Source organism: Apteryx mantelli, chromosome 2, assembly GCF_036417845.1.
Source record: "Apteryx mantelli isolate bAptMan1 chromosome 2, bAptMan1.hap1, whole genome shotgun sequence".
Classification (NCBI taxonomy): Eukaryota; Metazoa; Chordata; class Aves; order Apterygiformes; family Apterygidae; genus Apteryx; species Apteryx mantelli.
The window spans coordinates 2,236,579-2,254,623 of record NC_089979.1 but is presented as its reverse complement, the minus strand read 5'-3'; the positions used below and the strand labels follow the sequence as shown (position 1 = coordinate 2,254,623).

Below are 18,045 nucleotides of genomic sequence, written 5' to 3'. Positions count from 1 at the left end.
ATACTGGACAAAGCAATCAAATAGTCCCTTTGGCTTCAACACACATTAAAGACCTGAACTGGGCGTTGTATTGTACTGCACTACAGAGAATACACACAAATAAATGCATAGGAGCACATGGACACACGGAAGAAGCCTACATACTGCAGTTTCCTCAAATATCTTACTACCGCATGCCACAAGTGCCACGCAGAGGCGGACACACAGGTGGAATAGCTGGAGGTGTTTATTAAAGAACATTTTATGCTCGATTTAAACACAACAGCACCTCTCAAGGTAGCAAGGGGAGGGTAGAGAGCTCTGTTCACAGGGTGCAACCGCAGCCCTGAGGAGACACATAAGACCAGCCTTGTTCTGAAGAATTTGTGCTTTTTTTCCAGTCATGTGAACACTTTGCCCGAGGGTAGGAGGGAAGGCGGGGGGGTCGGGAGGGAGCCGCTGGCAACTCAGTGACTAAGAATCACAATCAGATAAGAGATGCCCATAACGCAAGTATCAGCATCACGAATCAGCCCCTCCCTCGGTCCAGTGTGCACCTCGCTCAGGTGCCTTCACGGGGAAACCTTCCAGGCGTGCATGAGAGCTGCCTCCCACAGTATATAACGTGCCCCGAAAGGAGACAACCTGTACACTGCGAGAGAGAGAAGCCATCCCAAAATGAAGGCTTTGCTTGTCCTGCTCCTGGGAGCAGCCCTGTGCATGGACTCAGGTAAGACAGCATGGACAGTCTGCCCTGTGTCCTCTCCAGCAAGGTCCTCAGCTGGGAGGAAAGACCCATCAGGGGATTTTGCAGTGAAGGAAGAGATGCTGAAGTAGTTGTTGTATGTGCCATGTTCGCTTTCTGATGGGGCGATCTGGGCGTTGCATGGAAAAATAGGTAGTCTCACCGTGCTGATGGCGTGATACTAGCACTGGGTAGAGCAGCTTCCAGGAAAGATAAGTCCTGGAAAAGTCCTGGATAACTCCTAAAAAAAGTGAATTTCATGGGGATCAAAATTATTTATGTCAGACAGCGTAGGTTTTTCTCTTAATAAGAGAGGAGGGGAGGTTTATTTTTCTTTTTCCTGGGCTAACAAAATGGCTCATTTCAACATTTCTGCAAAGGCAAGTTTTGTTCTGACATATTCTTTGACTCCTCATTTGAAAAGTGGCCTCTCAGTCTGCAAAGTTTATCTGCTTTCTAAAAGGAAGAAAAGTGGGGAGAGCGCTGATTTTCAGCTGATTTTTTGAGACGTATGATTTTCTAGATTGAACAGGTAGAATTTGGACAGTGCAAATCTGTAACTCTCTTTTGGCTGATTGGGAAAATACGATTTAAAACTAGCTCTTCCATGTTACCGGAGAACAGAAGACCCAGATCTGAGCAGAAACTTGTCTCAAACAGCAGAAGATATTTAAGGGCTAAGATGAGAAGGGGCTTGTACAGCCCTGCCCAGACCCTCTCCTCTGCCAGCTTCCAGCAAATGATCCAACTGTCCATCATCAGGGTTCGCTGAAATTTGATTTGTGTTGCATTAGAAGTCAGATATTCAAGAGAGCAGAATGCTTCACTACAGACAAACTGGGGGTTTGCTTATTGCCTCTACGGCTGTATCAGTCATTTATGTAAAACAAAATGGCTCGGACAGAGGGAGACCGAGTGGTTCAAATCCCTTCTTACTCCTGCTCACAATAACACCTCGGTTTCTAGTTAGGGCTTGTCTATGTAAAAAGAGTATTTTAGGCATTAGGGTTTTGGTCCAAGGGTGTCATGAGACAAGCCTGGTGGTCAGTTGATTAAAATACTTATGCACATTCGCACACACACACCTTCCTAAACACTTTCCAGGGCTGTGAGGCTCCAGTGATGTCCCGGGTCACGGGTAGGTAATAGGAAAAGGGAATTGTGCCATGCTCTCTCTTCTTGGGGGACTGTTTTTCATCAGAGCTTGTAAGCTGCAATGCCTATGCTGGTATCCCAACCTTCGCTTGGCATACTTAACGACACAATGGATGTTAACGTTCTGACTTGCGTCCCGCACGGACCAGCATGGCTGTGAGGGTGTGGGAACACCTGATGGTGTGGTTTTCAGAAGGAGGCAAAAACTTTATTTGCACTTTGCTTTCTAAGAGGGCATGTTGGAAAGCAGGTGTCACAAGTTGGTCAAACAGAGAACGTGGGCCAGAAGAGATCTTGCAAATCACCTGTTCCACCCCCCCGCAACCCTCTCTCTCCTTTGGGTTTTCCCCATTTCATCCAGAATGGAGCACAATGACTCAGCTAAGGCTCACAAGCACAATATTGGTACCACTCCCCTGTCTGTAGAGGCAGATAAACAATATCAACACACTCTTTTGATGACTTCATCCTTCCATTCCTTCTCAGTTCACAAGGAAATGGGAATATCTAAAAAGTCCCTATCCAGACAGGAACTGTATTGAGCCAGACACCTCTCAAATGCCAAGGAAAGTGTGTGATCCTTGCTCCCTCATTGCGCCACCTAAATCTGAAAGAGCTCCAGTACTTGTAAAATTTGCCCATCTCTCACCCCAAGTGAGTACACCGTTCTCCACTGAAAATGGAAAGACCACTGGTTTCCAAATAACAGAGGTGCTAGCTTCTTTTGAGGATCCACACAATGGGTCCTGGGTCCCAGCATAATCACTAGATATCTTGGTTAACCACAGCAGTCCAGATGGATTTGCCTTGTAACCTCTCTTGGCCTCTTGCAGGTTCTTCTTTGAAATGTTACAGCTGCACGGCGCAGGTCAGCAATTCCAACTGTAAGATGCCTGTGAACTGTAAGGATTCGGAAACGTGCAAGACAGATGTGATCGGTAAGGCAAGGTGTGGATGGGCAATGTCTTAGCTGCGGTGTTGGAAGCAGGCATGGCCCCAGCCACAGATGTCCAAGCCAACCCCAGCTACACTAGGTACACCAGCTGGTGTGTGCCAGAGCTGAGGCCAGCAAAGCTCAATGTGCCACAGAAAGAGAAAAGCCATCTGGGAAGAAAAGGTGACCAAAAAAACAACAAAAAAACCCTTATAGATGGTTTTTGGTTTGATTAAGAAAGGCTGAAGAACAAAGTTTAACACTCGGTGATGGTTAGCCCCTTGGTAGTGGTGCTGGCCATCACCAAGTCCTCTCCCCACATTGGCCATGAGATTGAGATTACAATGCATTAGCGCCATGCATGCTGTACCTTACAAAGTCCTCAGCATTTGCCAAGAGATCGTGCTAACTATTGAGCAGTATGGACATGCAGTGCCAGTGCCTGGAACAAATCTGGACAGGGTGCAGCTGCTTTGTACAACACCTAGCACAGCAGGGTGTTAGTTCTTAAGCCCTTGATGTTTTGAATAATACATACCAATGTCTCTCACCTACACAAAAATAGGTTTATCTCTCTTCCATAACACCAAGGATGTTTTGCTTACAAGGGCAAGAGCTGAGCTGGTACCTTTGTAAAGGTAGAAATATGGGTTAAAATGAATGTAGCATTTCCCACAGGGCAACTTGGCTGTAGGTGACAGCCAGACATAATGCTAACCGCTGTGAGGGGTTGAGCCTGGTAAAATCTAGTCATGAGGTTAGAAGGAGCATTGAATGACAGAGCTGACTCTAGGGCATTCAATGGACAAGATAGAAATTCACCCAAGTCCATCTACAATCAGTTCTGAATGCAGCCAACTGTGTGTCTCTAGGTAAACTCCTCTAAGGGGCTATGATTTAATTCTCTCATCCTGGATATGGTAAAAAAAAAAAAAACTTCCTCCCAGAAAATGATTGTTCACCTTCTGCAGATCTGTAGTGACAGCTCAGCTGCTCTTAGACCTGAGGCACAGAGACCATCGGTGGCATCCATGTTCAAACTGATCTCCGTGGTGCAGTGAATGCAGTACCTCCCGTAGGCGTCCTTGCACACATTGCAGTGTGCAGACCCATGGTCATGCATTCACAAAGAGGAGAGTCAATACATCTTACAACCTGCTGGCCCTGTACAGTAAAGTTGCACGTGTCAAAGACTTGGTGCCCTGATTAAATTGTGCAAGACCAGTAAATCCCATGAAAAACTCATCAGACCTACCTTAATCTGACCAGCAGCCACTGACTAGCAACTAACAACAAAAAAGCAGGCCTCTCAGAAAGAAACCAAACAGTAACTTTGTCATCTGTGAAATGGGACTAACTGTGTTTCTGTAACAGCCCTGGGTGTTGAATGGCTCTGTGCAACAAAGGTGTATAAGATAGGAGCAAAGATTCCCTCGCATTCTTGTTCCTCATCATGAAGTAGCCTAGGGTCCCACACAGGGCTGTTAATGGTTACTTTAGTTATTAAATATATTATTATTATCATTACTGTTAGTTGATGCTGTTCTAGAAATCACCTAGAAGTGTGAATACACTGCCTTAACCAAGCAACTGGGGACTGGACCCCTTCCCTCCCTGACAAACTGACACCCCAAAAATACAACATGCGACAGTAAAGCAGCTGTTTGGAAACACTCATATTTTCTCTGCAATGACCTCAGTTAGGAATAGTGTTTCGTTATTCAATTCTGTGAGCCTTGGATTGGGTAATATTGCATTGCATCCTTGGAGTAATGGTCCTGCCTTCCTTCCAGGGGTCATAGGTGTCTTCAACATCATCAGTAAGGGCTGTGCTTCATCATGTGAGCCATCTTATCAAGACCTAACTGTGGGAAACAGGAATGTCTCCTGCTGCAGCAACGACCTCTGCAACATCAATGCAGCGGGCAGTGTGAGGTGCAGTTATGGGATGGTAGCAGTGATATCAGCCAGCATGCTCTGGACCTTCCTGAACAACAGACTGTGAGAAGCAGAGGAGACTCCCATGGCCATAGAAAGCCTTGGAGCACTCCTGTTATAGCAGAAATTGTAGCCTGGAGCAATTTGGTGTCTTGGGCACACAGAATACTTGGAGCTGATGGCAGATCTTTGCCTTATGATAGCTTCTTTGTGACTGTTATTTTATTTCTGTATTGCTGCTAAATAAGAGAGTGTGTGTGTGCGTTATCTGCATAAAACCTAATACAATTATTTCTGAATCACATGTGTGCATGTTGCCTATATATACTCAGTTTTGTGTTCCTGAAATCAGCATCATCCGTAGATGGGTATGCTGCACATCTGGTCAAAGTTCAGTCTTGGTCATTGATGTCTCGCAATGTTGTGTGCTGACAGACCCCATGGCAGAGCAGAACAGTAGCAGCAACTGTACCTCTAAAGCTTGAGGGGCTCTGATATATGGCAAACTCTGGTGGGGACATACCCCAAAAAGCAATTGTACCTGCAGGAGAACTTGACTGTTACCAAGAGATTCTGGGATCCTGCATCTTGTTAGCTATCACGCAAGATGAGCAATGCTCATTTTTCCTGCTACACATGAAATCCATTCTTTCCATATTGCCTTCCTTGAAGCTGTAGCATATCTTGCGATGGAGGGCAGGACTGCACAATCAGGTACCTGGAGCACCAACACCATGGTGGGCTGTAAAGGAAAGCTCAGAATATCTGGGAAACCTTTCCCAGTCCTCTCAGCCGCTGGTACCAATGAGATGTCTTCATGCAAGGTGGTGCTCATCCTCTCTGAATAGTTTATTCCATGGATATGAGCTTAGGCATTCCCACCTTGCACTGGGAGATCCTGAGCAATGGTTGGCAAAGGCAACAGAAAAAGTACCAATTGAAGCTTCCTTCAAGAAACTCTCAAAGAGAGTTTTTAAAAGAGACAGCAACGCACATACAAAAGCAACATACATACGAAGATATCTGAAAAGCAACATAGAAAACATTCTGGAAAAGGCCACCATGCTACATGTGTATCCTCCCAATATACAACAATAGGAGATAAGGCTGGTATCAGGAGAGGGTAGAGATGGGCCTGGGAGCGCCCCTGGCAGGATGATGAAACAGGCTGGACTCCTGACTGTTAGCTAAGGGCTGTAAAGTCAGGACAGAAGTGGGTGGAGGAGCGAAAGGGGAGGGAGGTCAGCCAGGTGCCACCTTTTCCCCTTTTCATACTCTAAGGACTCATGGACCTGCAAAGGATATGAAAAGCCAAAGGCTGAAATCACAAAGAACCATTTTTCTCATGCAGATGAGTAACCTGGGGGATCCACAGCCATGGGACAAGGCCTAGCTTCACATTTTGGGAGAAGTCAGTCAGATGTCAGAGGGTAATGACCCTGTCTGCTATTGTGAAACATAAAAGTATGTAAACGCTTGGGATACAAGGCATTAATGAGCTGCTAATTGCAGGATGCAGGGAAGGGGTTCTCCCAGAGGGAAATTCAGAATGAACCAACTCATATGCAGTCAGTCTGGTTATTGGCAGAGGGAGGGTATGGGACCTGGGGGGCAATCTATTCCAGCTCTTGCAAATCTGTTGAGTCTCAGTCACTGAAAGAGGAGCTCATACAGCTGTATTCCTCACAGTTAGGTCATTTTATGCATGGACAACAAGCTGCATGACCCCTCCAGTCCAAGCTGATCTGTACACTACAAATCTAGTGCACTTTGAACATGAGACATGGCAGGACTGCAGCGTTGTGCTGTGATACCTTGTGGGAACCCTTCCTAGAAGACATCCAGGCTAGCCACAGCTGAAAAAAAGAGCTCTTCCCCTACACCATGAACCCATTAGGCAGGGTGCTATACTGCATGACAAACACAGTGAAGCTTGAGAAGTGTGCAGAAAGGGGTTAGGAACTGAGCTGGGTGGGTTGGTGGGTCAACCTCATTCTTTAAAATAGCAGTAGATATCACAGTAGTGTTTCTTATCACTTACCTCCAGCATGTTTTGCTGCTGCTTCACTTTCTTTCTCACAGACAGTGCTGTCTGTAGCATTTCAACCCAAAATTGCTGCTTACATGGTGGAAATCCATGCTACCCAGCCCTCTGTCTGTTGTTCCCTTTCCCTGGAGCTAAACCATCTGGTTCCTCTTTCCATATGCTGCCTTTTGTAGAGAACCTCTCCTTCTCCTCTCCCACCTCATTTTTTCTCAGATTCAGACCCAGAAGACTCTGTCCATATCCACATTTAGAAGGATGAGAAGAGAACAAATATCAAGCAGCAGTCTCCCCCAAGCTCTGAGATCTTCATCAAGTTGACACTCTACGAACAATGTGTCCTTAGCTGAGGGGATAGGAATATGAACACTATTACCTCTCATGGGTATAATGAGGAGATATCATGATATAACTCCTCCAAATCAGGCCTTCTGACTATGTCTATACTATTAAATGAGTCAGCACTGGGCACTGGAACGCTGTCAACTGTATTCTTGCAATGTAAGAAGATTCTTGACACACCACTGCTCTGTGCCCACTTTCTCAGTCATTTCCCAGGCAGTCAGGTACTAGCACCTTCAGTGACCATTCCCAACAGGCAGGTTGGTTACAATGACCCTGTCTGGAGCCTGGAAGTTCAGCTGCTCAGAAAAGGCCAAAACATGTTAGCCAGCCTCAGAGCCAGAGAGGTCCCCAGTGATGTTTGATGAGACACAGCCTCTGCCTTCAACTTCGAGCTAGAGATCAAACATATTCAGCCCTGAAAATAAGAAAGATGTCAAAAGTCTATAGCATGAAGGGGTTGTTGCAGTTTACCTGTTACAGCATTTTGACCCCATGTAACACTGATGTCTGGAGGCTGGAGCACAGAGAAGTTTAGAATTCCTTGCTGGAGCTGACAGGTGAATTTCTGTGCTCTGGTGGCTGACACCTGATGTCTGGACCTGCACACCAAAGGGCCAGTTCCTCCTCCCAAGTGAGGGGAGGCTGCAGTGCAAGAAAGCTGAGACAGCACCATGTACCTGGTGCTAAAGCTTTGAGGTTATGCTTTGTTCAGAGTGAAAATTCATCTGCTTTGCCATAGATTTGCTGTGGATTGTTTCCTCTTCCCTACATATTCTGGAGGGATTTCACAATCCACTGCCGACTTACTTTTCCCTCTCTTGATCTATCTGGAGATGTTTTTGCATGCAGTGAGGTGGGGAAGGATTAGATAGTTTAGTCTGGAGAAGATGAAATTGTGAAAGGCCACGACTGGGACAGACACAGGGAAGAGCACGGCAGGAAGCACCGACATGCGTGGTGTGGAGTGAACCTGTGGCACCTGCCGCCACTCAACAAGTGAAGAGCATAGCACTTGCAATAGCCTAACCTGACGCTCCCCATTCAGGTCACTGATAGACAAACTCAAAAACATCCCTCCAAATTCTGGGAAGGGTTAGGAGGTGGCAAACCGAGGTGGATAGATGACTCAGCTGTGGGTCAGAACCAGGGCTGGGCCAGGGCAGGACCAGGAAGAGGACTGTTTTCCTACGTGCTGTGACTGCACCTTGATGAAAAGGCTGGCTTCCCCTCCTGCCTCGTAAACCCCTAAGAAAACACAAACAGGACTTAGTCCCTCCTGCTCTTCTCAGCACCTTCTCTCAGGAGCATCCTTGGTAAGTGCAGGTGATCTGGCACCACGCAAATAAGCAAATGCTTTCTGAAGGTCAATTTACTCTCCAAGCACCCAAGCAAACGGGCTGAGAGTTGTTTGACGGGTCAGACACAAGCACAACATTCATTTGACAAGCAAGGCTTTTCTTTCCACCGCCCTCTGGCAAGTTGTTTCTTAACATTGTTGGCTGATCAGTTTTATCAGTTCTTTGTCATATCTTTTTCTACACTTTTCAAAAGGCTTAAAATCAAGAACAGTCTCTTTAAACAACTCAGCCCATCATGTACACAAGAGATTTCTGTACCTCCAGGATCCAACTGTGGTTCATTTGTAAATAATAAATAGTTGGACAGTTTAAATGGATGGTTTCCTTTTTTGCAAGGGCTGCAGATGCCTTATGGACTGAATTTAAACATAACAGTTCTCAAGCAAGTTTATGTCTTACAGATGGGGAAACTAAAGCAACTCAGGTCCAGAGTAACTGTTTTTCTATGATTTTTAAGGTAGGAAACATTATGGACTTATGTCCAGAGTTTAAAGAAAAAAAAAAAGCTTTGCTTGTATTATTGCTATAGTATTGTATTTGCTACTGATAGTATGAGACTGTATTTATTATCTCTGTGGGTAGGGATTAGGGCATACAGCATTGCCTATGGCCCAGCAGGAATTATACCCGGTGTCCCTAACTGGTCTGAAAAGGTCATCAAGGTCCCCTGAATTCAACCTGATTTGCTGCTGCTGGCTAAAAACTTTTGACCATGCTGGAGAACAGCACTAGCACAGAGAGGCCACATGAGCTGGTGTTGAAGGACCAGCAGCTCCTTGCTGTGCTTTGCGCTTCCTTAGTGACCCGGGGCCAGCTACACGGGGTCTCCATGCCTCTGCCACATAAAGATGTTATCAGGTCTAATATATTGAGAGATGCTCAGATAGTGCCTTTAATGGGGCCAGGGGAGAGACTTAGGGAGGTGAAGACTAAGCTGGAAGACAGGCAGCTAGTGTAACAGAGCTGGAGAAGGATTACCCGCTACCCACCCACCCTGCACAGCCACATTCCTGCTCTGTCTTGTGTGCACACACACATACTGCGTTGTGCAATGAGGCTTTTCAACCTTGAAACAGGCAGGGAGAGAGCCTGCAGTTAGCTCTGCTCTGCCAGGCATTAAGTCACCGAAAAGTCACTAAAAGCAATTAAAATACCTTCCCTTTGATTACAGAACCTCCTTAAAGTAACTGCACCCGCCGCTCACCCTGGGCAAGGCTGGATGAGCAAGGCTGGCGAAGCCAGGCTCACTCCATGCCATCTCAGCTCAGCCAACTCCCATCCTGTCACTCAACAGCTCTAAGTGGCAGGATCATTTGGGAGGGCAGAGGGAGCTCACAGGGCTGGAGCAAGGCACTGTCCCTACAAGCTTTGCCTCACAGCTCTGCCAAGACTATGCTCTCTTGACCCATGTGACCCCTCACTAGCTCAGTTCTGGCCTTCCTTCAGCTCTGCTAATACTAAATCGCAGGACTCCTTGAAAACCAGTTGCTGCACCCATTCCTATTCTGCTGATGCTCTTGATCCACAGCTTTTATTGAAGCTCTGACCTCTTCCCTAGACAGCTCAGCTGATTTCGAGCCTACAACAAGCCTCTGTTATGTGGACAGCACCTTATAAAGTCACTAACTCATTAAAACTCCTCTGACTACATGCCTGTACCAGAATTTGCGTGCCCCAGCAAATAGCCATGTTCACCACCCACACTGAAACAGCCTCTGTGCCCGTCACAGGCACGTGCCTATGTATGCCAGTGCTTCCTCAAGCTAACCACTTAGACACACTGTGACCCCCAGTGCTGGGCCCATATGCAGCTCTGTGGCTGGTCCCCCGTGACCAGGATAATTTGACTGCATCCATACACCTGTGCCGCAGCAGAGTCAGAAACACGGGGTCTCTGCCCCGCTTTGGTGCTTGAGGACTGATAAAGATGTCTGGTATGGAAAGGAGAATGTTTTTTTCCCTCCCTAATTGTTATTTTCATTAGAGATTCAATCTGGTCTCTAGGGAATTTGTGGAATGAGAACTTCACCCAGGGCACGAGAGTGAAAGCAGAGTGACGGCGAGGGAGGGGACTCATTTTAATCGGGGGTGACCCTACACTTTGAGCTTTTTGCAGGAACCCACCTGCCTTCCTGGATGGCTGCAAAGGGATGTATCTGCAGTGTGGAGTAACAGCCACACGCATGGATGCCTCCTGTCCACACTACTGTCTTCTATTATGGATGTGTACGCAGCTGCGTCCTTCAAGCTTGCTCTCTGCAATGTATTCAAGGGAAAATGTTTGACCACTCTCACAGACACGTTCAAGGGGAAATGGTGCAGGCTCCAGCTGTAACGTCCAATGATTCTGTAGTCAAGAGAAAGGTTCCCACCCTGCTTAAGATATTGAGATTGAGGAAGGAACTGGCTTTTTCGATTCTTGTTTAACTGCAGTGATTAAAAAATATTCTGAAGTGAGGAAGGCTTGGCTAAAGATTCAAATAGTCATTTGAAATGTGATAATTTGAATATATCTGACCAATTCCGTTCCTCTACACATAAAATGAGCTGTAGAGGAATAAAGGAATGTTAGACTTGATGTTAGAATTTGATCATTCTAAGATTAAAAGTGAGCATTTAAAAGAAAACAATTAAGAAATACTCCCTGCTCTTCTCTGCATGCTATGAAGTACAGAATGTCAGTCTTTTGCTGAGAGCTGATATGCAGTCAAGGCTTCTGGACCAGCTCCAATTGCCTGATGGTAAAACGGCAGAGCATTTCACAACAGTTCTCACACCCATGTACTATCAAAGAAAGCTGTTTCCCTGCCCTTCATAATCCCATGCACTGAATTTGTCTTCTTTCCTTGTTTTGCAGTAAATGCTCTGCTGCCGGGTGCTCTTCAAATGCAGCAGCTCTCACCTGTATCTCCAGGAGGATGGGGAATTGCAGTCATTGCAATGGCCATGGGGACCCATTGACGTGGTATCTTCCAGTGTCCACTGGAGGCAAGGAGTTTCAAGTTAGCTACAAGTGTGTCCAAGTCAGGAGTGCCATGAGAGCTGCTCCTCAAGCTATTCAAGAAGTGAAGATATGCAGACGACTCAAGCTAGTGGCACTAGTACTTGGCACCAAGATGATGAAGCAGAATAATCCTGGCAAGAAGAAGTATCCAATGGTCAGGAGCCATTCACAGTGGAGAGCAGGCACACCTGCAAGGCAAGTGGAAAATCATCCCAAATTTCTCATTCTGGAAGTCTGAGGACAGCCCTTACTCACCATGCTACAGCGCAGAAAGTCTTGCGGTCCCAAAGCCCTGGAAATTGTGGGGGGCCCAAGTCAAGAACCCAACAGGATTCCAGAGAAGCCAGCATAGAAACCTCATTGCTGGCCTCAGTCCCCTGTGAGCATGGAAGTTGCAAGCGGCACACCTGGAGAAAAGGGTAAGCAGATGTGGGGCATGGGAGATACGGCATTTGTTTTGCTGGCTGACACCAGGTATTGGCATTAAAAGCAGCAGAGAACAGAGACGTTTTTCTGAGTATCAGAAAACCAGCAGCCTTCCCTCACCCAGGCTGTGCACTCCTCCTACCTTCCTCTCGTCTCACCCATATTCCAGCTACACCAGCTTCAACAACTACTTCTGTGACTTGTTTTTGTATAGATTCACGTCTGGAGCACAGTCTTTTCTGTGCCTTCCCCTAGTGTCTAGAAGGAGCTGAGGTCACTATGCACAACGAGAATAGCACTCTTTTCTACCCCAACACTTGTTTTTTACAAAAATTATCTAGAAATATTAAAAAATATTTAAATAATAATTAAATAATAAATAAATAATAAAATAACGGGTCAAAAGTTCTGGGAGGCACATTCAGTTGGCATTAAGTGGACATGTATGTATGCAAACAGTGTGATAGCTGAAGGAAAAGATGTTAAGAAATAACCAAAAAACGTTTCATTCACATACGTGAGTGTTTGCCGAGCACTGAGCCCTGTCCAGCTCTCCAATAAAGTACACAAGTAGCTTATAATTGAGGGTTAGTCATAGGGGATTACAGCTAGCCCAGGAAATTGCCTGGCTACTATAAAAACTGCTACGGTCTCATTTCTGCAGAAAGCTTAATAAAAAGATGCAGAGATGCACCCTAAGCAAAAACATAAGTTCTTACAGGGTTTATGTCAGTGACACCCACAACCATGAGAGTCAGGAATTCATGAGTCCTGTACATATGTTCTCCCAAACTCAGGAAGGCAGGCAGGCAATCCTAGAGCAGAGAATCTGTCAAAATAGTCCTACACTCCTCTGAGCACTGTTACTCACTGCAGCATGCTCTCGGTAGTGCAGTGAATTTTAAGCACCTCTGCAGGGGAGAGAAAATAGAATTGCACACACAAAAAGTGCAGGGCATGGGGTACACAGGGCAGGCTTCTTTGAAGACTTGGTGATGTCCTTCCAGTCACATATAGTTTCTGGAGGCAACATCCTACTATCAGCAACCACCTAGCAAGCAAGAGTCCCCACTGCTTTTGCAGACAGGTATGTACTTTTCCATCATAAGTAGTGACTAAGGATGCATCTATGGATGCTCGAATTACCAGAAAAAAGACAAATTTAGTCATTATCTCAGTCTCCAACACAATGCCTCTTCCCTTTGTGATGCTCTTTCAATATTATTATGTAGGTTCCCAGGCCAAGTTAGTGATAAATCAAGCCCAGCAACAAGGAGCCATGCAACCCACTATACAACCTGCTCAAATCCTGCTTAACAAGCTCTGGAGGTGGGATATACCCACCTGCTGATGGGTACAGCAGAAAATGTCTTGTCACCTCCAGGGAACAGGTTTTAGAAAGTGTTTTCAGCACTACAGGATGAGAAAAGCATTATTTTTGAGGTCATGGAAACAAAACAACAAACAACAACTTGCTGCATTTCTAACCTTTCAGGGTGGGGACCAGGAAGTTCCAGGTCCACAAGTACAACTATGCTAATAAATTAAACCCAGCCAGGGAACTTTTCTGGGCAATTGTTGGGAATGACAGAGGAGTTAACACAAGCCAGTGAGCATTTCTAGGAGGCAGTTTGGATGCAAATACATTGTTTGGGGAGGAAAAAGTGGTATCATGGAACTGTGGGATTTCTGAGGCAGGAGATAGAAACAGTTGTGTAGAAAGGATGGTTAGCACGACCCAAAAGCTGGTGTAAGTCTCTATTGCTACAGCACCAATTTGCCCAAGCTAGACTGATTTGTCATTAATTAATAGCAACTGCTAGGTGATAAGTATCCTGATGAAGAAAACCCTTCTTCCAAACAGACCTGGGAGTTCTCGGACTGAACTATTCTCTCCCAGACCAGGTCTTCCCAGATACTTAGGAAGATGTTTTCAGTCAGTCAGCTCCTCAAGCCTGGTCAGGGTCTGCACAACAGTCACCTCTTTTGCTTGTCCATGCAAGGTCCTCAGGTCTAGAGCTGCACATCTGTGTTCTCCTTCCTCGGTAGGCACAGTTAATGCCTTGACTGCACCCTCTGGCTTATCTGTAAAGGTGGACTTCCAAACCTGTGTGTTTGTGGTGTTGAGGGAGGCCAGGAGCAACCACACATGACACTGTATCCCCTTGATTTCCAGCAACACGTTCTAGAGAGCATCTCATCTACAGAGACCATCCTGTAGAGAGCAGAAAAGAGGGAAAGAACAGAAAAAGAGGACCTGGAGTCTGAGATAGGTGTCTATTCCCCAGATGTGGAATAGAACTGCTGGTTATTTTCCTGCACATGTTCCACCACACTTCCCGTAAGGATTCCCGGAAAGCAAAGGGTGTAGCAGAATTACACGGAAAGCAAATCTGCAATGCTGTATGGGAAATTCCCTGCCATCACCACCCTGGTGATTCATGCTGAAGTAAAAAACAATTGTTCATTTGGATACCTTTGCATCACAGAAATTTTTGCTTCCATGCTTCTGGTTTCAGGATTAAGACATTGATGTCAACAAGTCCAAAATGTCCAGGATAAAGTAGAACATGGCGCTGCCTTTTTTCCTATTGAATGGAGCGATAAAAAGTAGACACCATCAAGAAGAAAATCAACAGTATAGGGGACAAAATAGGTAGGCAGACACTCTCTGAAGATGGATGGATGGTTTGGGGGGGGGGGGGGGTGTTCCAGCCTACCTCAAATAATGAGGCTGGCTGTCCAAGGAAAGCCTAAGAAGTCCCTCTAGCTTTCATATCTGGTCATGACAACCTGAACTCATTTGAGTCTCTTCAAAGTAAATACTTCTTTTCTAGTTACACGGACTAATCAGCCTGGCTCTGAAGGGGTGGCAATAAATGAGATCCTGCTCTCTCTTAGTACCATCTTCTAGGTGAAGAAGAAAGGTCTCATCCACTCCACCTATATCTAGAGCAGAATGCTAAGGCCAAGGCAGAATTCAGGAATAACACACCGCTGTCCCAAAATAGACCCCACATATCACAACCAAGTGAATGTTCCACTTCTATCACCTGTATCCTTCTACTCACATCTCTCCAATAGTATAGCTAATGCCCAATAGTGAAATTATGGAAAAAAAAAATAATAATATTAGGCTTTTCAGTGGCTTAGGCAGAAGCAAAGTGTGGGTGGAGGATAACTTGTAAAACTACCTAACTTCCCTCCAGTCCATCAGAGATGTTGCCTGATTGCTTCTTCCTCCATCACATTCTTCTATCACTCAACATACTCCAAACCCTTTGGGTTACCCCAGCATGGATTACCAGGGCTCTGGCACAGGCAAAGTGTAGACAAGGCCTTGGCCTATGAAACAGCTTGTTTCATCTGTGCCCACAGCTGGGCATTATTCCTGTCCATGCACCATTACATGTATCTAAGGGAGCAGTTTGCACACCTAGAATCCCAAAAGATGCGTCTACCCAACATGCTGGTATGACAGGGCAGTAACATTAGGCTACTGAGTAGGTGGGGAATTGAAGCCTGAGGAGATTAATGCTTCCTGGAAATCTGCTGCTGGGAAGGCTGTAAAGCCCCTGTGCTCAAGTGTCGGACAAGATTCTTTCTCTCATTTAGTCCGCAGCAGCCTTTCGCTCTGTGTCTCAGTGTCAATTAGTCAGTCTCATGCGCTCACACATCTAGTGTTGTTCTAGCCTTGAGCAGCTCCCAAGTTGAAATCAGACTCAGGACATTAAATAAATGTAAATGGTAAACCAAAGGCCTGCCTAGCTGAATTTGTCCAAGATCTAGAGCCAAATTATGCTAACTGGACTGTCCATCTCTCCAATAAGCATCCTCTGACAGTTCAAATCAGTGCCGCGCTCTAAAAACACTGGAGTTACTGTTACTCAGAAGGGAAATAGATATCAGAAAAGAACTCTCAGGTCACTGAATTTATTTCTGTGCCCTACCAAACACATCATCTGGACAATAGTCTGATCAATAGATCATACTCTAGATCATCAGGTCATACTCTGTTCAAACTCCACCTTAAAATCAAGCTGTTTGTTCTCTTCCTTGTCTGCTGGGAGAAGACTAATTCATTTCTTAGGGACCTGTATCTAATTTCCATCCTTGATTTTTTCACGGCCAGATCCCACCCACATGAGCTGTGCCACCATCTTTCTTACTCCAGACAGGTCTTCCCTTCTGAGCTGTCTGCTGTTGAATAGGTCCATAGTCAGCAATCATTTCTCCTTGTGTGAAGAAAACCCAGCTCTTTTAATCTGATGTGCTGTCCATTCCTTTCTTCATACTAGCCTTTTTCTGTATGCAGTTTCAGCTTCCCTGGCCACGGGTGGTCAGAAAACGCACACAGCACTGCAAGCATGGTCTTGTCAGTGACTTGCACAGTGACCTTAACATTGTACTGTCCTGACTGATAAAGCCCCCAGTCATGGCAATCTTCTTCATAGCCTCATCGGAGGTGTGTACGTCATACACAGCCTGTGATCCACCAGTACTCCCATCTCTTTCATCTCTCCAGTCATTTACAGCTGACCTCCTAGTTTATAGCAAAAGTTCTTATTATACTATATTATATGCTGTTATTAGTATATGACTTGCATCCAAAGTCACCTGGTTCCTTACAACATCCTGATCCTTCTCTGCACTGCTGATGCCTCCTAAATTTGCGTCATCAGCAAATTTCATTAATCCCATCCTGTTTAGCATCTCTCAAGATCATTATGGAAAATATTAAAGAGGAGTGCTCCAAGACCAGTTCCCAAGGACTGGTGTTCCTCCAGACTGATGTTCTTCCTCCCAACGCTTTAAAAACTTCCAGCCCTTCCACTTTCAATCCTTTAAGAAGTTCTAACTCTCTATAATTTTTTTAGTTAATTTCCACCATTTGCAGCTTAATAAATATTCCTATGTGACACTGCATCATTACTTTGCCGAACTCTTGAAAATCAGATGTGTTAAATCATGGAAGAGTAGCCATGTGCCCAACTTTCATTTCATTCTATTTTCTGTGTCCTTCTATGTCTTTCATTATCCTCTCCTTCAAAATGTGTTCTTAATCCTGGCATGCTGCTGAGGTCAGACAAATGCATCTGAAGGATTTTTAACATAATTTAGCACCATAATTTAGCAGAGTTTATCTTTAGTATCTGTTTAGTTTAAACTGAATCAATTCAACAATCAGTTATATTAGGAGAGAATATCTTTCCAAGTGTGTTGGACTGCTGAGCCCATCCATCAGAGTACAGCATCTCAAAAACATCTCTGCGAGGAGTGGATAAATGGGCAAGGAATGGAAGAGATGAATGGTCTGTGCTATAGGCAGCTAAATGGAGCTTAAGCTAAAGTAGATCAAAATGAATCTTAACAGTTGAGCTCTGGGCAGGCAGCTGAGCTCTGGAAACATGTGGGATGCCCAAAGGACACACATGTAGAGAATGCAAAGGGAGAGACCACTGGCTTAGTCATTTCAATTGCAAAATCATGGATGAATAAGGAAAGAGCCTGGTCCTACTGGGAAGGACTGGCATGGCATGCACAACACCATATTGGGACGGCATTTCCTTCTCCAGTTTGAGTGAGAATGTCCTCTCATTCAAGACACTGACTCAAGGGCAGGGATGGCAAAGAAGAGATTAATGACAAAGACCCAGTTGGAACACATTGTCCTATGCAGATGTCGTCTGTAGGCTCTTCATTAAGCACGAGAGAAGGATGGAGAATATTCATTACTGGGAAGACTGAACACCACGCACCAGAGCCATTCTTATCTTACAAATCCAAGAGCATCCATAGCTTTGCTCATGGCCAAGTGGACAGATCTTTAATGGCTGATCCTTCATTATTAAATTCACAGCAGATTACTGTGCTGTAAGTTTCTTTCATGCCAGGGTGGGAATTGAGAGCTCTGTCCCTGAGTGCTTTTAAATTGTTCTCTGCTGTCTGTAGCAAAGAAGTCTTGCTGATGCTCCATCCAACCTATTCCATAACCGTATTTATTCACTGTTACTCATGCAATAGCAGCCTCCAAAGTCCCTTGTACTTCTGTCTTTACCAAATCTTTTTTTCTTCTAAGCTAACCATGGAAGTAGCCCATACAAAAAAATGTCCAAC

General features: G+C 45.3%; 1 protein-coding gene across 1 annotated transcript; it reads left to right on the top strand.

The window, feature by feature from the left end:
- Nucleotides 1-518: 518 nt before the first annotated feature.
- Nucleotides 519-5,053, top strand: PSCA (prostate stem cell antigen). Its single transcript, XM_013944897.2, has 3 exons — nucleotides 519-709; nucleotides 2,713-2,817; nucleotides 4,607-5,053. Exons 1-3 carry the CDS (start codon nucleotides 658-660, stop codon nucleotides 4,816-4,818), a joined length of 369 nt encoding a protein of 122 aa, XP_013800351.1. The 5' UTR covers nucleotides 519-657; the 3' UTR covers nucleotides 4,819-5,053.
- Nucleotides 5,054-18,045: the final 12,992 nt, after the last annotated feature.